The sequence below is a fragment of the Mytilus edulis genome, chromosome 4, assembly GCF_963676685.1.
Source record: "Mytilus edulis chromosome 4, xbMytEdul2.2, whole genome shotgun sequence".
NCBI lineage: Eukaryota > Metazoa > Mollusca > Bivalvia > Mytilida > Mytilidae > Mytilus > Mytilus edulis.
The window spans coordinates 8,942,859-8,963,860 of NC_092347.1; the positions used below are offsets into that span (position 1 = coordinate 8,942,859).

General features: G+C 31.4%; 1 protein-coding gene across 2 annotated transcripts in view; it reads left to right on the top strand.

Moving 5' to 3' along the window:
- Positions 1 to 2,919: 2,919 nt before the first annotated feature.
- LOC139518891 (zwei Ig domain protein zig-8-like) overlaps positions 2,920 to 21,002 on the top strand; it is a 59,032-nt gene continuing 40,949 nt past the window's right edge. The window contains exons 1-2 of one of the 2 annotated variants that reach the window (XM_071310565.1): positions 2,920 to 3,153; positions 15,810 to 16,440. In XM_071310565.1, the coding sequence (XP_071166666.1) occupies positions 16,362 to 16,440 (79 nt within the window). In that variant the 5' untranslated portion in view covers positions 2,920 to 3,153; positions 15,810 to 16,361. The remainder of the gene's footprint in view (positions 3,154 to 15,809; positions 16,441 to 21,002) is intronic. The other variant, XM_071310566.1, reaches the window with a different exon arrangement.

Genomic DNA, 21,002 nt, shown 5'->3' on the forward strand with positions numbered 1-21,002 from the left:
ACTTTTTGTTAAGTATTTCTAAGTTATAACTTTAAATGAAAACTGGGTTCAATATTCTCTATACTATATGGCAGATCCAAAATATATAAATTCTGTCGTACCATATATGTATCTCTTAACGTCGTCTTTCGTTGTTAATGGCATGGCGTTGTCTGTTTCCCTTTGAATAACAACAAGTGTTCAATGGCTGGCTCATTCTTGTCTTATGCCCTTTAATTATAAATAAGAACTAATAAACGAGATAACGAGGAAGAATTTCGGAAATTGTCAGAATTTCGTGGTAGTAACTCTGCTTGTGCTTTTTAAACCAAAAAGGCCATTTGAAACAATAAAAACTACATCAAGAGGTGATCAAAACGTGGGCGTCATGTCTGATTATAATCACTATAAGGTTCACTTAAAATAATATTTTGATCATCAAATATAATTAACAAGAGTTTGGGAGCCTACTAATCAAGAGAACCGAGACATTAAAAGTGTGAAAGTAAGTTCAACAGTCTTATCAACCTTGCTATAGGTGTTAAATAAAGGCAACAGTAGTATACCGCTGTTCAAAACTTATAAATCCATGGACAAAAAACAAAATCAGGGTAACAAACTAAAATTGAGGGAAACACATTTAAACATTTAAAGGAACTCCAAGGAAAACTCAAAACGTAAAAATTCTTTATGAAATATCAAAGTCAAAAGCTTTAACACATCAGACTAATGGTAAACAACTGTCATAACTTATTCCCCCTTTTTTAGTCATGATGTATTTAGAAAAGTTTATGAGGATGTAATTTAGTTGATGCGTTTCAATTGCTCGATGAATTTATAATAAAACTATTGAAATATAATATTTGACGGTGACACATTAGCCAAACATATTCCGTTATGGTTGTAAATTTAAAAAATCTTATAATTGGGATAAATACATAAACAAACTGATAAAGATAAATAATATGTCCTTTTACAACAAGTGACCAGTACTGAGTGATTCTTAATTGAATAGCATTTACCTAATCACAAATGAAAGAGGTATCAATATTTTGAAGTCATAGATTATCGTTAGAATATCTAATTTCCATTCAAGTTGAATTAAATGCAGATGATTGAAACAGTATTAAAGAAATATATTTTGATATTTTGATTCCCGTCGGAATCAATTTAAGTTTGTAGACTACTTCGATAAATAATTAACTTTTGATCCGTTCTAATGATGTGTAAGTCATTTAACTCAAATTGCATGCATCACATTTACAACAGCTGTCAACAATTGATAAAAAAGGGTGACTAAGTTCAATAAGAACTGCTAACCAACAATGTGTAACAATTTGTCGAATACTTTATATTTCAAATAATTGTTGTGCTAATCAGGCCTCGCAATTTTGCATGCTAAGTGGCGAAACAGTAACACACATTGTATAGTCTCATGTTTTACCCGACATGGTATCAATCCTGGAATCCATGCACTCAAGGAGAGCACGATGAATTTTCCACGACCCAACTTGTTGCTGTTTTTTAATTTGATAATTTTGTCGTTCGTCGTAAATTGTTCAAGCATTATGTGAATCAGATCATTTACCCGTTTCCTCGGGAAGCTGTAAACCTGCATGTATTTCAATATGATAGGAAGTTAGAGTTCATGCAATTGCCTCAGATTGTGTTTGTACTCCTAATTTTTATCTTTCTAGTAGTGTCATGAAATAGAAGTCCCATCATTATATAAGTTCCAAATAGAAGAAATACTCTGTAATATTATTTCCACTACGGAATTAAGGATTCAGACCTAGGAGATGATTTAATACACGACAACGCGGGATTGGAAAGTTGATTCAAAGGTTCTTGTGACATTTGAATTGAATTTGCCATGTTAGTCGAAATTGTAAGTCACTATTAGAGGTAAGAATAATGAAGTCAATCTCCAGGAACCGTTTGGAATGGCATGTACTTTACCAGAGTCAGAGTAGATGGGACTTTCTGGTGGTTTCGAAGAGATGTTGTTAGTACATTTGTATGGTATGCAAGCTGAAATTTTATATCACTATTTGAAAAGAGGGGCGAAAGGTACTAGAGGGATATTCAAACTCGTGATACGACAATAAACTCACAAGGCCATGGCTAAGAATAAAAACCTAAATAATAGTACACAAGACACAACATAGAAAACTAAAGACTAAGCAGCACGAACCCAATCAAATACTGAAGGTGATCTCAGGTGCTCCGGAAGGGTAAACAGATCCTTCTCCACATGTGGCACCCATCGTGTTGCTTATGTTATTACAAACCCGGTAAATATTATTACACTATAAGATGCATTAAAATATATTTGATAATAAAACATCTAAATTTTTATGTATCTAAAGAGATAATATTTCCAGATTAGTGACTTTTGATATGCAAGGGTTTTCTTCATAATAAAATGCCCGTACAAAGTCATGCATATGACAGTTGTTTTCCATTCGTTTAATGTGACTGAACTTTTGATTTTTTCATATGATAAAGGACTTTCCGTTTTGAGTTTTTCTCTTGTTTGACATCGATGCAATCGCTTTATAAAATTCATTGTACGCAACAACTTCTTACTCACACTTTGATTGAGGTTTTTTTTCTCTCTCGAACAGTATGTTACAGTTGATATTATATGTAAATTGAATAATGTAATTTTATAGCGTTGGTATAAGATGAACATATGAAATTAACTTTATATGGTAGACAATTAGATAAATTTGACAACAGATAAGGAGTTCCTGAATTAGTATTGCTATTTATCATACACTTTCTAAACTCTAGTTTTTAGTGAACTTAATCGATATTAATACATTTGTACTAGGCGTGAAAATATGTGATCGATTTCATTCACAAGTTATGTTCATTAAGGTTCTATGATACTGACATGAAATTGACAAAAAGCATCTGACGACTTGATTGGTTCAACAGAATCAAAGTGCGTGTTCAAATGTCATAATCTTGAACTTGTTTATTTCTTGCACGGCTCGCTGCGTGATGTGATACTATTTGATTTCTGAAAGATGGACGATAAACAAAAAGGTTGAAAGCTCCTTAAAGTGGCTTGGATAAGATAACTGTAAAGAATACAAAAATTGTCATGCTTTCTTTTGCAATGCTTTATACCTGAAAATAAACATTCAATGACTATACATTCAAACGGTAAGTAATTTTATTTCTAGGAATTTGGAGATCAGTATTCTCAAAACAAATTCGCGATTGCTATTAACTTGATATAACTTCATGGTATATTATTACTAAATATTAAGGTCAGTTGACATATAACATATTATAGTTAATCCTTTCTTTCAAAATGAACATGTATTATCATGATTATGATAGAAATGAAAGAACATGCATTATATTATCAATGAGAAATGAATAATCACGCATTATGATAGAAATGAAAGAACATGCATTATAAAGAGAAATAAATGAGCATAGAAGTACGAAAATGTGGTAAAAAATGTATGCGTGCCAATGAGACAATTCAATATCACAATCATCATGAAAATAAATGAAACACACACATTATGAAGAAAAATGAAAACGTATACTTTTAAAATATAAAGTAGGAGTTAGAAAAAAAAAATGACGCAAAATAAGTATTTTTTTACCGATATATTGAAATGTTTAAAATACAATTATAGAAGTTACGATGACTTTCAAACTTGATAATGTTTTGCCTTCGTTCCAAATCTTCGAAATATATTTATGCTCTGTCTCGAGTGGAAACATGTATCTTACACGATACATGTACACAGATACATAGAGATTAATACATGGCCTTTTCCATATCAGCATGGGTATCAGCCCGAGACGGAGGTGCTGATATGGGTCGAGGGATGATACCCAGGCTGATATGGAAAAGGCCATGTATTAATCGCTTTATCATATACTTCCGACAATAGTTTAATGTAAGGCAAATAAACTAATGCAATAACTAAAACAGTCAAACATTTTATAAAGAAAATTAAAATTATGAATCAAATATACTATAGTTGTCCAACAACAGCATCATTAAATCCTTATATATTTATGGTCACATTTCCTATAGAGGCATTTTGAAACATTGAAAATTTGGAAGAGTTTTACGATCATTACTACTCCATGTTTGTTGTACTATAAAATGATTCATAATTGTCAATGGCATTTGTTAGCAAGTATTAAACTATTCCCACAAAAGTTCCCGTAAATTTTGACGTCGTCATAAAAGACATCTGACGTCACAATGGAAAAGTAAACAACCGATACCGGAAACACCGGAAGTAACTTGCACGAGAGGCACTATTATGGGTTTTGTGCACGAGATGCACCTGATATGGGTTATCAGCCCGGGTGGGAAATTATGGCTTGTGTACTTCCGCTCATTACACATATGCAAAAGCTATCATATCAATGCTAAGTATATGATAAATGTACGAATTATCCGACTTACCCATTATTTGTGTTAGCAGTGACTGATGTTCCTAGTCTTTATTAATGAAAATTATTGTTTTTGAAAATAATATGGTATTATGTGTATAGCTGAGTTTGAACATGGGTCAACTTTTGCATTGAAGTTATCTTTCTATTACCCTACTGACCATTACACCAGTGATCTTACCATACATTTGCCAAATTAAAAAGAGAGACAAGATACTTTGGGGGAAATTAAAAACCATTATTAGTAAAAAAAAAAGATTGTTAAAATTATGACCGACGGGGAAAGACGAAACAGACAAACACAATATAAATAAATGAAAACAACACTTTATAAAATGCATGAGTCCGAAGTACTTTTATTTATTTACCTTTATCATGAACGCTCATAGACGACTATTTATTTACCTTTATCATGAACGATCATAGACGACTATTTATTTACCTTTATCATGAACGATCATAGACGACTATTGGAAGTACTTTTATTTATTTACCTTTATCATGAACGCTCATAGACGACTATTTATTTACCTTTATCATGAACGATCATAGACGACTATTGGAAGTACTTTTATTTATTTACCTTTATCATGAACGCTCATAGACGACTATTGGAAGACAAGATTTTATAAAACCAAAAACAGTCGCTGAATAATAAAGAAAACCCCTAAAAATCCACCGAAGGTCACCTTTGTCTGAAGGGTTTGAAACCTTTAGTTTAGTTTCTTAGTAAATTCAAAAGTTTGTGATACATCAAGTCATTATCAAAGTACTGAATACTGAGCACATCAAAACCCTCGGGAACTGATAGCCAACCAGTAGCATATACATGTATGCAATACGTATAGAAGAATTTGAACATAGTTCGTAGTGTTAAGTTCTAAATAAAGATAAGACATATAACGATAAACCATTTTTTGTTATCATTTAAAGCGATAATAATTCCTGGGAAAAGGAAACTTTTCACTCTATAAATCTATTATCTGAAAATATGCATCTGGGATTTCAACTGCCGTAAAGTTACATCTATCGTTCAAGATATGATAAAACTCAGTGTACTATAAGAATATAAGTTTTCCGGCATTTCAACTAACTGGTTTCTTATCGTTCTCTCGACAGACGGAATATTTATAATTGTATGACATATCAAAATTGGTAATAATTGTTTTATACAAGTCTAGAATTTACCGGACGAATCTTTCGTCATATACATACATATATATATATGCATCTGAGTTGTCGGAGGTCTTTAACTTTCTATTAAAAATATATTCTTATCTGATGATTTGGGAAGATTTGAAATTCTAATCGACATTGAAAACAAAACTCTACTACAAAAGAGATGAATTCAGCTTCCCAAATTAAGAACTATCAATTTCTGTGTAGCAGTATTCCAGTAGCGTCTGCATATGGAGTATTTATCTCCAAATTGATACGATATTCCCGGGCTTGTGTGTCCTATCATGATTTTCTTGATAGAGTACTGCTACTCACAGGGATGCTATTACACCAAGAGTTCCAAATGGTTAAGTTGAAATCATCCCTTCGTGAATTTTACGGATGCCATCACGATTTGATTGACTATTATAGAAAAATCGTTTCACAGATGATATCGGATATGTTCCTCAACTATGATACCCTTCCCTTTTCACGAATTTGACCTACCGAATTAGACTATTTACAAGATTTGTAATAACATAAGCAACACGACGGGTGTCACAGGTGGAGCAGGATCTGCTTACCCTGCCGGAGCACCTGCGATCACCCCCAGTTTAAGATGGGGTTCGTGTTGCTTAGTCTTTAATTTTCTATGTTGTCTTCTGTACTATTATTTGTTTGATTGCCTTTTTATTTTTAGCCATGGCGTTGTGGGTTTATTTTCAATTTATGAGTTTGAATATCCCTCCGGTATCTTTCGTCCTTCTTTTGTACTTCATTCTTTTCAGGACCGTAAACTAAGCAAACTGTTAATTAAATAAGTCAAAGAATTAAATAAGTCAAAGAATAATACTATTATGTTTCCTAATGCGTTTCTGAATGCCCCTGCTCAATAAACAAATAGAATGTTCTAAAGAGTTTTATTGTATTGCGTTCTTGTTGTTAATTTCAACTTCAGAGGTTTTACAAAACTGTTACTTCGTTTTCAACTTATAACTTTAAGTATCCTTGAATGCATCGTTTTAAGCTTTTTTGAAATACCAAAGGTTGAATGAGTAAAGAAAAATCATAATACCACTTTAAAAATATTATTCTTCATAAACTCTTTTTCTGGATAAGGAAGTATTGTCACTATTAGCAAAAACCTTGACCTACAATGTGGGCAGCCTGATTAGCTGTTCGTGGTGTATACATACGCAGTCACGTCAAATCATAGTTGATACGTTAAGGTGGTACCAAACACTTTGAAAAAAAATAATTTATGTTCGTTTAATTTTCATAAAATTTTGACAAACTATTTACTTTGACCCTGTGAAAAAAATTATAAAAATTTCAAAAAACTTGAACCATTCACTTTCACAGAAAAAAAAATCATTGGATATATACATGTGAAACACTAATTTTCATAATTGAGAAGCTTAATATTTCCTTATCAATAGAATGTGATTAAAACATTTAGCTGATTTTACAGCGTTATATCCCTGTAGTGTTAGGTACTACCTTAAGTAGTGGATCGTATAGAGAAAGTACCAGGCTCACTGCATTATAAGTAGGTGGCCTTTTGTAAGGGTACACTTTTTTTATTTCCAATGTTCCCTCATCCTTCAGCATCCTCAACTTGCAGAAAATATTAAATCTTGCAAAATCTCTTCGAGGGATCCGTATGTGGTATTTTGTAAGGGTGAGTTATCTCCGATTCAATTATTTTGTTTCATTTCCTAGTGACATAGATGTGCATTTAATGTTTGCTAATGGACGTATATTAACCAACAATCAACCAAAATTATGCCATTATAAGTCCACACTAGAAAAACAAAATGTTATGATTAACAGCATGATTGCCAAAGAAACAAATGTCTTTTATAGTAGTTTTGTCTCTCGTCTTCATTTTCTTCATTATATTGATTACTTTGTTTTAGATTTTTCAAACATTACATTGTTTTGACGAAAACTCGGAATATTGTTTATTGGGGCCGGCACATTAACAATTGGGATCTATATAGTTATATGTAAGAGATATCAACCTTTATCAGTTTTTCTTATTCTTTTGTATCTTCAACTCTATCAGCACAATTTGATGAGAGTAAATGAAACAACCTCTAGTGATTCCTTACAATATATACAAATTACTTAAATAAGATTGATGACAAATTAACAAAAATATCTAAAAGAAAAATATATATTAAGATTTTGCCTCATGTATTGATCATTCCTTACCCAGTTACAATGTACTCAATAGACACTCAACTATTAAAACATTACTTTTTAACATTGATGTAGCGGAGTTTGCAATATGCACTTTTAAGCTTATTTGGTATAAAGATGAACGTGTAAGCATTTCTATAGGGCACTGTTTTGGTAGTTTGGGAAGAAATATTAAAACAGACATTTGGAATAGGGACAATAAGTCTTATGACTGATGTAAAGAAATTACCAAGCTCTCTATTTTAGTAACAAGACATAAGGGCCAACAGTCAAACAAATAACAATCCACAAAAGGCTACACAGACAATCTATGACTGAGCAAAATGACCGTAACAAAACAAAACAGAATTTGTTGGAATTGAAATGAAGGACTAACAGTTCTCGTTCCATTGCTGCACATTTCATGTTTCTCGTTACCATTAATTAATATTGTGTTGGTATTTCGCATTCTGTAATGCAATAAACAAGAAAAGAAGGGGTGGTATCAATATATATATATATGAAAGAAGATATGGTATGATTGTCAATGAGACAACTGTCCACAAGAGACCAACATGACACAGAATTTAACAACTATAGGTCACCGTACGGCCATCAACAATGAGCAAAGCCCATACCGCACAGTCAGCTATAACAGGCCCCGAAATGACAATGTAAAATAATTAAAACGAGAAAACTCACGGCCTTATTTATATGATAATATGAACGAAAAACAAATATTCAACATAAATAAACTGAACTACCACTGAATTACAGGCTCCTGACTTGGGACAGGCACATACAAACATACTGTGGCGGGGTTTAACATGTTAGCAGGATACCAACCCTCTCACTAACCGTTCGGACATTGGTATAACAGTACAACATAAGAACGAACTATAAAAATCAGTTAAAAAAGGCTTAACTCAACAGATGAACAATACCTAATTTATAATTAAAGGTCCATTAATTGTTTTGCATAGATTCAACTTATATACAAGAACTGAGTATCTTTTTTGAAGATTTACAAACGAAAGTATTGACGTATGCCTACCGAATTTGTGTCTTATAACCATCGCCCATTGTACTAAAATGCCGTAGTAAAGTTGTGCCAATTTTAAGGTGCTAGCTTTTTCTTGAAGGTCAAATTCTACAACAAATTCTACTACAAATTCAACTGTGTTGAACACTGGTGTATTACTGTTGCCTTTATTTTCCCTGACTGAAATATTAACTTGAACACATCCAATGGATTTAGTAAAGAGACGTCATAAACGTTCTCAGAAAAGTATAACCTTGTTTAATGCAAAATAAATATTTTCAATTTCTCATATTTCTTTATTTCTCCACAAATGCACTTTTTGCTACTAATTACATGTTCGGATAAAATCTACGTAAGCCACAGGTAAGAGCTGTGACAACCATACAGACGATTGTTTGTTGAATAGGCTCGTCACATAAAGTATAATAGTAATTTAATAATATAATTTTTGTTTGCATATACGATAATAATGAAAGACATGCAATTGTAAAAAAAAATGCTGTTATCCTGTTGCATTGAAACAAGTAGTAAGGTGTCCTTTTACATGAAACACACAGCTGTGCATATCAAATGCAAATGATGAATTTATTTAAGCTATATTATTCGATATTAGTCTTTCAATTGTATATACTATTAGATTTTGTAATATGACTTATAATAACTTTTTCAGATATCTATACAGATAAACAGACTACATTATATTTATCAAATAATTTAACAACACATGCACTTCATCTTTCAATTGATTACCTTTTATAACAAGTCAATATAAATTGACAATTGAGCCATCACAGCTATCAAAATACTTCACAAATACGCTAATAAATATTTTATGTGACAATTGTATATGCAGTTTGTACAACAAATTCATAGTTTGTGAAATGAAACAGAAAAACAAACTCCTTCCGAAAGTTTCATATATTTCATTTGGCATTTAATTTATTTAGCCAGTTTGAATCGGGCAAAATACAAGATAAAAATTAAAAAGACTTAAATACGTCTGTGCTCTAGTTGGAAGATGTCGATCGCAAATAATTTTGATAATACTTTTAGCCTACTTTTACCTACAAAAGCACTCATATAAGAAAGTTTAGTAACATGACAACTGAAAAAGTTTTGGGAAACATGAACACTAAACAACAATTAAAAAATCACGAGCACCAAGAAACAATGGCGAGATATCAACATAAAAATAACCCAATACGAAACATGAATACCAAAAGTAATGGGAAAACAAAAACACAAAAAAACAATGTAGAACACTAAATAATAAAAACATATATGGGAAGACATGAACACCAAAAAAGTCTACGCAAAATATTAACACCAAAATAGTAGGGGAAAATATAACCACAAAAAAGGTAAATTAAAAGAATAAATAAAAGATTAACAGAATTTCCTGTTCGATTACTTTTCCATTCGGTTTACTATGGTGGCAAGTTAATCAACCGACCTTTTGTCATTTTCTGTCTCGTCTGCCACAGATACAAGCCTTGATAATGTACTGTCTAATTAAGTGTGATTTTAAGTAAGATATTACAGCGTGAAACTGATTATTGACTTTCTTGTACATTTTAACTGGGTAATGAAATGGTCTTTTGGTCATAAAGTTAATTGAATTTATTCAGGAGGCAGTAATGTTATAATGAGTATCACAATTTGATGACAATCAGTTGTTGAGTTATCTCCCTTTCGCTTCCGTTAACACTACTTTGCATTTCAGCTTTGAAAGAATAGATCTCAGATTATGTTCTTATTTGCTTTAAACCTTGAAAATACATGTAAATCGTTACGGTAAAAGTCCAATATATTAGTTAACATCGGATAGATGTTAATCTTTATTGACGTTTGCTAGATTTGAACATCGGTACTCTATTGACGTACTGTTGCCTTTTTATGAAACAGTTAATTATTTTACTTGATATATAGAAGTGTTTGAGATTGACCAATAAAACGTCTATCTTTAGACTTTCAAATTTCATACTCACATCAGAAACTGTTGAAAGGCATTACAAAAGTATCTGTTCTAAATCATTAAAATGAAGGAAAAAAAACCAAACGAACTAAAAACTGCATACTTTTCAATTCGTGAGTTCAAAATAACTCAAATTTTATTTGGTTAATTTGATTTCTGACTTTTAGCAAACATGACGCCATATGAATGAATAGTCCCGTTTAGCTACAATCACGTGTCACACGCTTAGTATTATGTCATTTCAAATTCAGGAAGTTGGTGTTTTGACGGTTCAATATTGTCCATATGCAAAAAGTTTTGGTATTTATGGTGGTTGAAATCAGAACGTAAGCTTGAAGGACTCTCCGTTTTAACTTTTTCCTCGGAGTTCAGTATTTGGGGAATTTAATACTGAGATAAATGACCCCCAACCTGATATGTTAACGTATATCGCATTTTGTACTTTAATTTTAGCTATTAAAACATATAAACATAATTTTGTAGAGTACATGCTTACGTTGGTAACTTGGTATTCGTCTCTTACTTTTTTTGTAGTTGTCTCACTTTTTATTAGTTGACTTCTCTTCAGACATATTGATTGACCATTTAATGCTTCTTAATTCTTACTTTGGTTTATGGAGGTTTCTATCTATTTGGCGGAATCATTTCCTGAATTTTATATTACGTATATGTTATTACATTTAAGCGGCTTTCCTGCGGTCAAGATTTCGATAAGAGCACTCAATATAATTTTGATTTATTAAATTTCCAACCTTCCGCCATACCAAAGGATTAACGGACGTGATTTGACACTCAATATGTGGTATCAGCATAAACATCCTACAATAAAACAAATTGCTTCGGTAATTATTAGAAGTTTAATGCATTTGCATTATTCTAGACTTTCTTTAAATCTTTTTTTTGAAAATAAACCCCAACTTTTATACATTAACATCAATCACTGAATATGAGTGACTCAATGTCGGTAAAAAGAAGGCAAAATAAAAAAATAAAAAAAATACAAATCTCAAGTCGAACAGATATACAAAATTCATGGCCATAATGATAAGGACAAAATAGTAAAAAACAATTAAATTTGAAAATTTGTAGAAAGCTAAGGAACGAGAAATACGACATTCACCAAAACCCGGGAAGAGTAAGGTTATTGTAAAAGTATAAACATAATGATCCGGAATCATTAGTAGCATGGTTGTGTTGCTAATGGCAAGTTAAGAATGTTGATGATATTAAGTCGCATTCGTTAATGTTACAATCGAGACAAAAAAAAACCGAAAAAAATGGTTGCTATGAAAATCTGATCATATCCGAGGTCTTCTTGTACACGAACGTTCATAACAGTAGACGAAAATGTAAAGGCTACCTGTGTATAAATGTTGAGGTCAATAGTTGACGAGTGACTTAAAGAAAAAGAAAAAGTCGTGATGTAATAGACGTTGTCAAACTCTACAAATGTTGATGATTAAGACTATATTTCGAAACAGCTTTAAATATATCTCAATTTTAGATAAATATACGTTCGTTTATCAAAGACAATAATCACCTTTGCTACCAAACTGTGATTTCAATGACACCATTAAAAAGAAAGGTATCCTTAATAAAGATATTCAATTATATAAATAAAATACATTTGTAGTTACTCATGTCCGTCGACGATATATGTTAGTTTTATGAGACCGAACTACTTTTTATAGGCTAAAGTAATAGTTAATTGATCAAAGAGAAAGTGCAAAAAGGAAGGAATTTATTAATGCAGTACGATGCGACAGTAACACGCGACTTAGCCCATTATAAGAATATCGGTCGGTCTAGTACAAGGCAGTATTCTTATGAATTAATGTGCATCGTCCTTATTGTACCTGGTAAGAGTATCAAGACGCTAAGTACTCCATCAACCTGTTCATCTTTTTCATCTTAATTTTACTTTATTGTTGATCAAGTAAAAACATTTTTATACCGCAATAAAAAATTAAATCATAATATTCCCTCCATGTATTGGATATTTGATATTTTTTAATTCAATAATAGCTTCCCGAGATTTTAATTGATGATATGTACAACAGTAGTTATTTCACACTTTTTGAAGTCTCTTAGGACAATGTATCTTGCTGGTCTGTATCGATCCATGTCTTTACTGGATTATAAAGTACTCAATTCCTTAAGGTAATTACCATCAGGGTTTGTGGATTTTATCACATTCTCTCTGATCTACTGCAAAACATCGATACCTTTACTTTATTTACTTACTAGTTAAATTGATAGTGTTATTGGTTTCATTGTGTTCCAGGATATATTGGTATTTTTATTCTACTAAATAATGTGATTTTAACCAACATTTGTATGTATCTACATAATTAACATAGTTTAAGACAGAATTTTTAAGAAGTAGCCGTATCGGACACATTATGTTGTAAGTGTTATAAGATATATTGTAATACGATATAGGTTGTGGAGTGTGTATGTCCTTGGTCTACCATGATAATATTTAGTTATACAGATTAAATGATTAGGGTATTATAATTAGTTGCTGCTTGATTGCATATATGTATCACATCAAACGAATGGATAACAGCTGTCATGTTCCTGACGTGGTATAAATATTTTCGTATGTAAAAAATGATGGATTCAACCTGGTGTCATAGCTAGCTATACCTCGCACTTGTATGACTTTCGCATCAAATTTCATTATATGGACAAAGTAGAATCCATATTTCCATAGCTATACCATACTAGCTGTCCCTTCTTATTGTTAATTTTCCTTATCCCTAATAGTGATCTTCAGTGATACACGTTTGATGGTATGTCTCACTGGTATATATATATGCTTTTGTTTGCAATGATACCTCATATTACAATGATTGTATATTCAACTTAGTACTATAAATAAAGGCATCAGTAGTATACCGCTGTTAAAATGTCATAATCGATTGAGAGATAGAAAAAACTTAGCTATTGTATCACAAACCAATGAATGTTTTTAATTCTACCAGGTGAAATTAGTAAAGTGTTCTATGTCAAACCCAGCATTGTACAGCTACAGAAAAATATGGGAATTTAGTAGACTTATTGACAAAGCTTATCATTATTGTTTGTTGATTTTCAATGCTTGTGTTTGGTATTTTTGAAGATGAACATCTATCGTTTATTGTAAGTTAAAAGAAAAAACCTGACTCACACTGTTTTGCTTTTTAATATTGAAATGTCATTATAAATTTGCTCTTTGTTTGTTTCTTTTTTTATATACTGGTTTCCTTCACTATGGCTTTCCAAATTATCAAAACGCGTTAACGAATTAGATTGGAAGTTTTAGTTCTTTTAGAAATAAGACTTGTTAAGCTTTTCAATGATACGAGAGTCCAAATAATAAATGACCGGCATGGTAGTAACTATAGGTCATCGTACAACCAATTAGTACACCCGTAGTGAATAGACAGCTATAAAATATCCCCCGACATGACAAAACGTGAAACAACTCAAACGTAATTAACGACTAAGCATTGAACATTAACAAACATATATTATGAAAAGCAACAAACGACAACCATTTAATAACGGGCTCACGACGATGGACGGGTACATAAATAATCTGTCGAGGCTTGTGAGCTATTAACACTCTCTTAACATGGGATAGTGATTCAACAACTGAGCAGCTAGCTTATTGTCAATTGCTGCAAGCATTCTTTGATATAAAGAACTTGGTAATTGTGTTTACTTGTACTCATCCATTATGGTGTAAAATTACATACAAGTTATATTTTACTTTTGTTTTATGACCTCTGAATATTCAAATGATAGAGTTGAGGAGATATATTTAAACATTGTCAACACCTCAAATTGCAACAGTTTATTGCCTGTCTGAAGTATTGAACTTGTCGATGGTTGTCTGTGGTTATAGTTCAATGTTTTGTCCTTAAGGGAATTTGATGATGACTAATATTTGATAGTCTTTTTGAAATGTCACGTGGCTTTTTCTTGACATATCTGTTTATGTTTACATATTTGGTATATGTCTGCATTTCATTGACGTATTCTGTCACGTAATGCTGTCATTTTAGCGGTATTTTCAGCATTGCTATATAAGCTGGCCAATAACTCACCACTTCTTTTTTTTTAAAGATTTCATGTACATACTAGTAGTCAGAAATATGACAGTTGCTATATAAAAAAGTCTATGTATGTTGGCGTTTGTTTTTGTTTCATTTGATCAGTATTTCTGTTGTTCCGTTGTTTTCCTTATAGTTAACTTGTTACTTTCGGTTTGGTTTTCGACCCGGCTTGTTTTTCGTTTAACCGATTTATGAATTGTGAACACAGTATACTACTGTTGCGTTTACTTATTCAAATGAAATTAAATACATGATCCTATTCTGGCTAGGTCTACCGGTGATTTCTGATTTATACTTTGATGTTAATAATTGTATTATTTTAGTAAATATGTAAATAGTAAAGCTTTTCATCATCTTCAGTACAATATAACTTAATTTTCTAAAAACTATAAGTTTAGATCCACATATCGAGTATCTGAAATGTCAAAACAACAAGACAGCCCTACCCATCAGCAATCTATATTTTAATTGTTTAATTTTCTACCAAATTTAATAGATATAAATTTCTCCCACACATCAGTAATTATTGATAACCCGAAATAATAATTCTCGATTAAATCAAAATGATTTAAAAATCTCCAGTGTGTGATAACACTAAAATACTCAACAAACACATTCATTGAGCATAGAACATGTCATCAGTAAACAATGTACAATAATCAATGGGAGGATTTTTCGTTTTAATGATATTTTTAGTTAGAAAACATTTTTTAAGTAAATAATTGTAAGTGTTATCGTTTTATAATCGTGACAAATTCAATCTTTGATCAGGATGAACTTGTAATGGGTTGAATTGTATTGGAGATATGGTCATTCGATAATACTCAATCAATGATTCCTTTTTAATTTGTATTGGTATTTTTATTGTATTAAGTTTTGCACGATACAAATTATATGAAATATTAATGTTAATTGTCTTTATGTTTTGTAGACGAGGAGCTCGGGAAGCGATAGTGACATACACAAGTGAGATCCTGTCATGTAATAATACTATCTCATTGGAGTAGATTCCTCTAGATGAAAACTTTTGATGAAGGAGATAAAAAAAGATATACAATAAACTTTTTGTTTTTAGATCTAAATAATGTATCATATAAACAATTATTCTGGAAATTGTATGTAGGAAAATTATACAAAGTAATAATAACGGAATGTCATTGAGGCATGCTAATGTAATGTTATAACACCTCGGTTATTATAGCGGATTTTTTGTCGAATAGTTTTGCATGCAGATCTATTCACGAGTTGATACGAGATACTTTTTCATGTGAAATCGCTCAAGTATCGTGTAATTTAGATTGGATTTATTAAACTTGACATTTCAAGGAAAATACTAATTTGTTTCAATGTGTTGAAGACGAGAGTGTATAATTAAGACATTTATTCTTGATTTTGATACTTGGAACGGTTCTAGTGAAAGTAAAAGTGACCACATAGGGTTTAGAAATAAAAATTGGATTTTGAGATAATATTGAAATTAGCTATGGAATTGTATTACCTTCTGGTTCAGCGATCTATATGGACAGTTCAACTCCTTATTACGTTTCTAATTTCTTCGGAAGGTAAGTGAAAAATAATGTTGTATACTGATTTATATAAACATTTTACAAGACTAAATATTGAAAAAATATTGGAAATTGTTTATACAATTTAAGTATTAAACCTTATTTAGATGGACCTATAGTGTAAACGGTATATATTGGAGTTAGAATCTTTACTCCTAAGAGTCAATAACTTACATGAAAAAACATTACAATATCTGCCTATATACGGATGTCCTTCAAAGTTATACCATACATCTGTCTGTGAACAGCTTAACAATTTTGATACAAACTTCCGTACACTAAATAAACCATGGACTTGTTCAATGATTTAATCTTACGCATTACATGCATGACTATTCTAAATGGAATCTTGCATGCTTATATATTTAAAATGCAAGGTGAGTAAACTTCAAATTCCCCGGCAGGTGTTTTATAAATTTGAATTATATTTATTGATGTAGATTTACAAACTATTTAAGTTAACTTAATTGTTTCAGCTATCTCTGAGTCAACACATAATCAATTAAACCTGTTACCTTCATTTGCAAAAATAAAACTAAACTTTATCTCACATATTGTTTTTATATGTCTAAGTATGTCTCATATATGTACTGAATGATCTGTCAGAATATTCAAAACCTGTGATTAAACTATAATTCTATATGTCTTTCAAGATGTCACCTTATTGTCCCTGAATTAAGAACTTTATTCCATGGTTTGTATTTTGAAACTAAATGCGCTGGTATTATTGGATTATTTCACATACAGTTGTATTATTGTATTTAATATGCCAAGAATTACGATAAAAGTACCCGCGGCTTCACAGATGATTTTCTCAATCGTACGGTAATGACAGTTCTAAGATTTCCGACTTTCCTAATTGGAATCCTTTTTATAGCACTCCCGGAATGCCCATGATAACGGTAATTCTAGTTAATGACATAATGCAATATAATAGCCATGATGTCGGCACTCTGCTTCAGAATAAGTCATGTGTAAAACGTCAATTAATGTGCTAAGAAAACGTTGCGTGTCAAGTGATGGACACAATACATCGGAAACATTGTGATTGAACCTTTTATGTGCATCCTGAAACAGTGCAGGAAAATAAATTCGAGACAACTTGAGAGAGAGAGAGAGAGAGAGAGAGAGAGAGAGAGAGAGAGAGAGAGAGAGAGAGAGAGAGAGCGAGAGAGAGAGAGATATTTTAAAACTAATGTTGCTTCAAAACTATTAGTGTTATAAAATATAAGGCTTACACAGATCTAGGAGGGGAAAAGTAAAAATCACAAGAATACTTAACTCCGAGGAAAATATGGCAAAATCAAAACCTCAAACACTTCAAATAAATGGATAATAACTGTCATATTTTTTATTTGGTACAGGCATTTGTGAAACATACAATCAGACAAACTAAAAATGTTAACCCTCAAAACTGTCTTTCATAACAAATCAAATATTAAATCAGTTTTGATTGGTTAATGTTTTCTATCGCTAGAGCTAAAATTAGTTTTGAGGCCACAATAGATGAATCCGACATTATCTTGGGTTTTGGGAATGAATCAAATTACATCAAAGAAAACAATTCATCACTTCAAAAATCTGCCTTGAAGTTCAATATTTGGTTTATTTTATTCTGAAATACATATCTTTTCGGGAGACAGAACACATGCTAATATTTTTTATCAGTTGGTCTTTGGTGTGATTTTATTATATACGGAATAAAATTAGAATTTCACATACAGAATGTATAAATCATGATCATAACCCAATTATTTTTTAAATTGCTAACCACGACTGTGGCTTTTGAATGCCCTTGAATGATCATGAGCAATTAATTTAAGATAGTTCTTTAAAAGCAAACAATAAAATGCATTGCTTTAAACACAGGCAACAGTAGTTTATCAATATCTAACATTTCATAAAGAAAATACTCAAAAGCTGAGGGAAAAGCACAATCTTTAAAATGACATAGCCTGGGTTCTTGGATATAGTAAACGTCACCTTCTAAGCGTGCACTGCCAGTCATGTGTATCAAAACACAGTCATAATGTCACAACTGAGAATAAAACACAATTTGTAAAATTGCAAAATATACTATTCTGGTATCTTAGAATCTTAGACTGCTCGAACATGTAGCGAGTAAATCAAGACACAGACATATCGCATCGCTCAACAAATTTTGATGGTGACTATAGCACTCTGCTAAATATTCCTCACAACTCTATGTGTACAATCTTTTTGTAAAGTGTAAGTGCCGACCTATTTGTATTGAGTTTGGAGAAATAGTTGGAGCTTATCGTGCATTGTTTTTATTGGCTACGTAATTTAGCTATATAAATCTGAAGGTATATTTGTAAGAAATTCGAAAAGCGCAACATTGTGAATAATGGTCCTTCTACAAGAGTTTGAAATCACGTCTTTATTAAATACAAAAAAATGAGGTTTCTATCTTCTGATTCGAAATTGTCAATTGTTCGTTTGCTTAAATCCGGTCACAGTTTTATAACGTGTTGTAATGAAAATCTTGATTGCAAAAATGATTAATTCAAATGTTTTTTTAATCCAAATTCTTTTCTATGGTAAGTTCTAAACAAACCATTTGTGCTGTTTCTGACCAAAATATTAAAGGAGACGGTTTATGCAAGTTCCTCTTGTTTCCAAATCCCTGTATGTCTATTGTGGAATTGTGTGTATTTCTATATTGTGATGTTACACTACTGTTTCAGATAAGAGTGAATGTTTTGTACCATCAAAACGTTTAATATCGCTGCAACTGTTTGCACCTGTCATAAGTCAGGAATCTGATGTAAAGTAGTTGTCGTTTGTTGATGTGGTACATAAGTATTTTTCGTTTCTTGTTTCTTGTAATTTTTTAGGCCCTTTATAGCTTGCTGTTTGGTGTGAGCCAATGCTCCGTGTTAAGGACCGTACCTTGACCTATAATGGTCTACATTTATAAATTGTGACTTGGAAGGAGAGTTGTCCCATTGGCACTCTTCCCATATCTATTAACGGTTTCGGATCGAAATTGATTTTAAACAAAATGTAAGAGCTGAGACAGTCGATGTGAACATGTGAAATGTATATCATTCAATATACGCATAACGATGATTTTTGTTAACGTTAAGGAGACAACAAACACAACGACAATAATACGATACGACATTCAAAGAATAACATAGGTTTCATCAACAGACATGTGTCTTTACAATTAGTGAAGATGTAAATTGTCCCGAGAGTACATACTTAAAAGCTATGATTTAATAAACCGAAGTATGCAGTCTACATTATTGTAGATAAAGGTTTAAAACGGTTAAAAAAATCTCATTGCATGTTAATGCACTATACTTTTTATGGGAATTCGTGTCTGCAGAGAAAACAGAGGCACGATATACTAAAAGGACAGTCATCAATCGTAGAAAAACCGCAGGACCAAAATGTATTACAAGAAATCAGAGAAATATCAATATATATATATAAAAAAAAAAAAAAAAAAGCTATGACCAAGCAACACGAACGCCGTCAAAAACCTGGCATGATCGATAATAATAATAATAATAATATTTTATTCAATAAAATATCAAGCATATTTATAATTATAATACACAATATATACGTAAAGGCAATACTAACACAGATATGGTCAAATACATTGGCATTATTATGAGTGCAGTATCCTTAAGTGTATGAAAAAATTTGCTGATAATTTATCAAGGACAACCCATGAAAGCTCTAAAGCTTGTTTCCAATGGGGTCCCTTCATGTAAACGGCGTATAGTTTCGACATACAAAAAAAGATAACACACAAATCAATATGACATAAAAATTCATATGAAAATAATTTATATAATAATATGATTAATAATGTAAAAAGGAGTCTGATGAAGCCACACTATAATTTTGGTCAAGTGCTCTTTGACGCCAAATTTGAATTCCTTTATTTTCTTTATTTTTTTTAACCTTAATTGGCAACATATTCCAATCTTGTATGCCATTAAAATAAAATGTGTCTTTTTGTTGACTTTAACTGGAGGAACCCAGAAGTTATATTCACTATTTCGTGTGAAATGATGATGTAAATGTCTCACCTTTGAATACATATAATTAGGACAATGGTGGTAATAAATATTATGTACATGGTTTAATCGCAATTGTTTAACACGATATTAACATAACCAATGCTATTCAATACATTATGGTCAACTTTTGATCTATATCCAGTGTTTTTTTTTATAAATCTATAATCTTTGTAATGCTTATAACTTATCTTTATATTTTTTGCTGACACCAGCATACCATGCAGAACAGGCATAGTCAAAATGACATTGAATGAAAGCTGTAACTAAAGTCTTTCTTGATTGTTCTGATAAACATTTTGCCTTTCTGTATAGGAACTTCAATTTTGAATTATTTTATGGCAAGTAGAAATTGGTTATTAATGTTATTCGATAATGTAGTTGTCCTTAAGACAGTACAAAATGGTTGCTACGATAATTGGAACATACTAGTATTATCATTGATCATCCATGACACAGATGTATCATTCCGGTCAAGCTAATCTTAATGATGCCTGTATA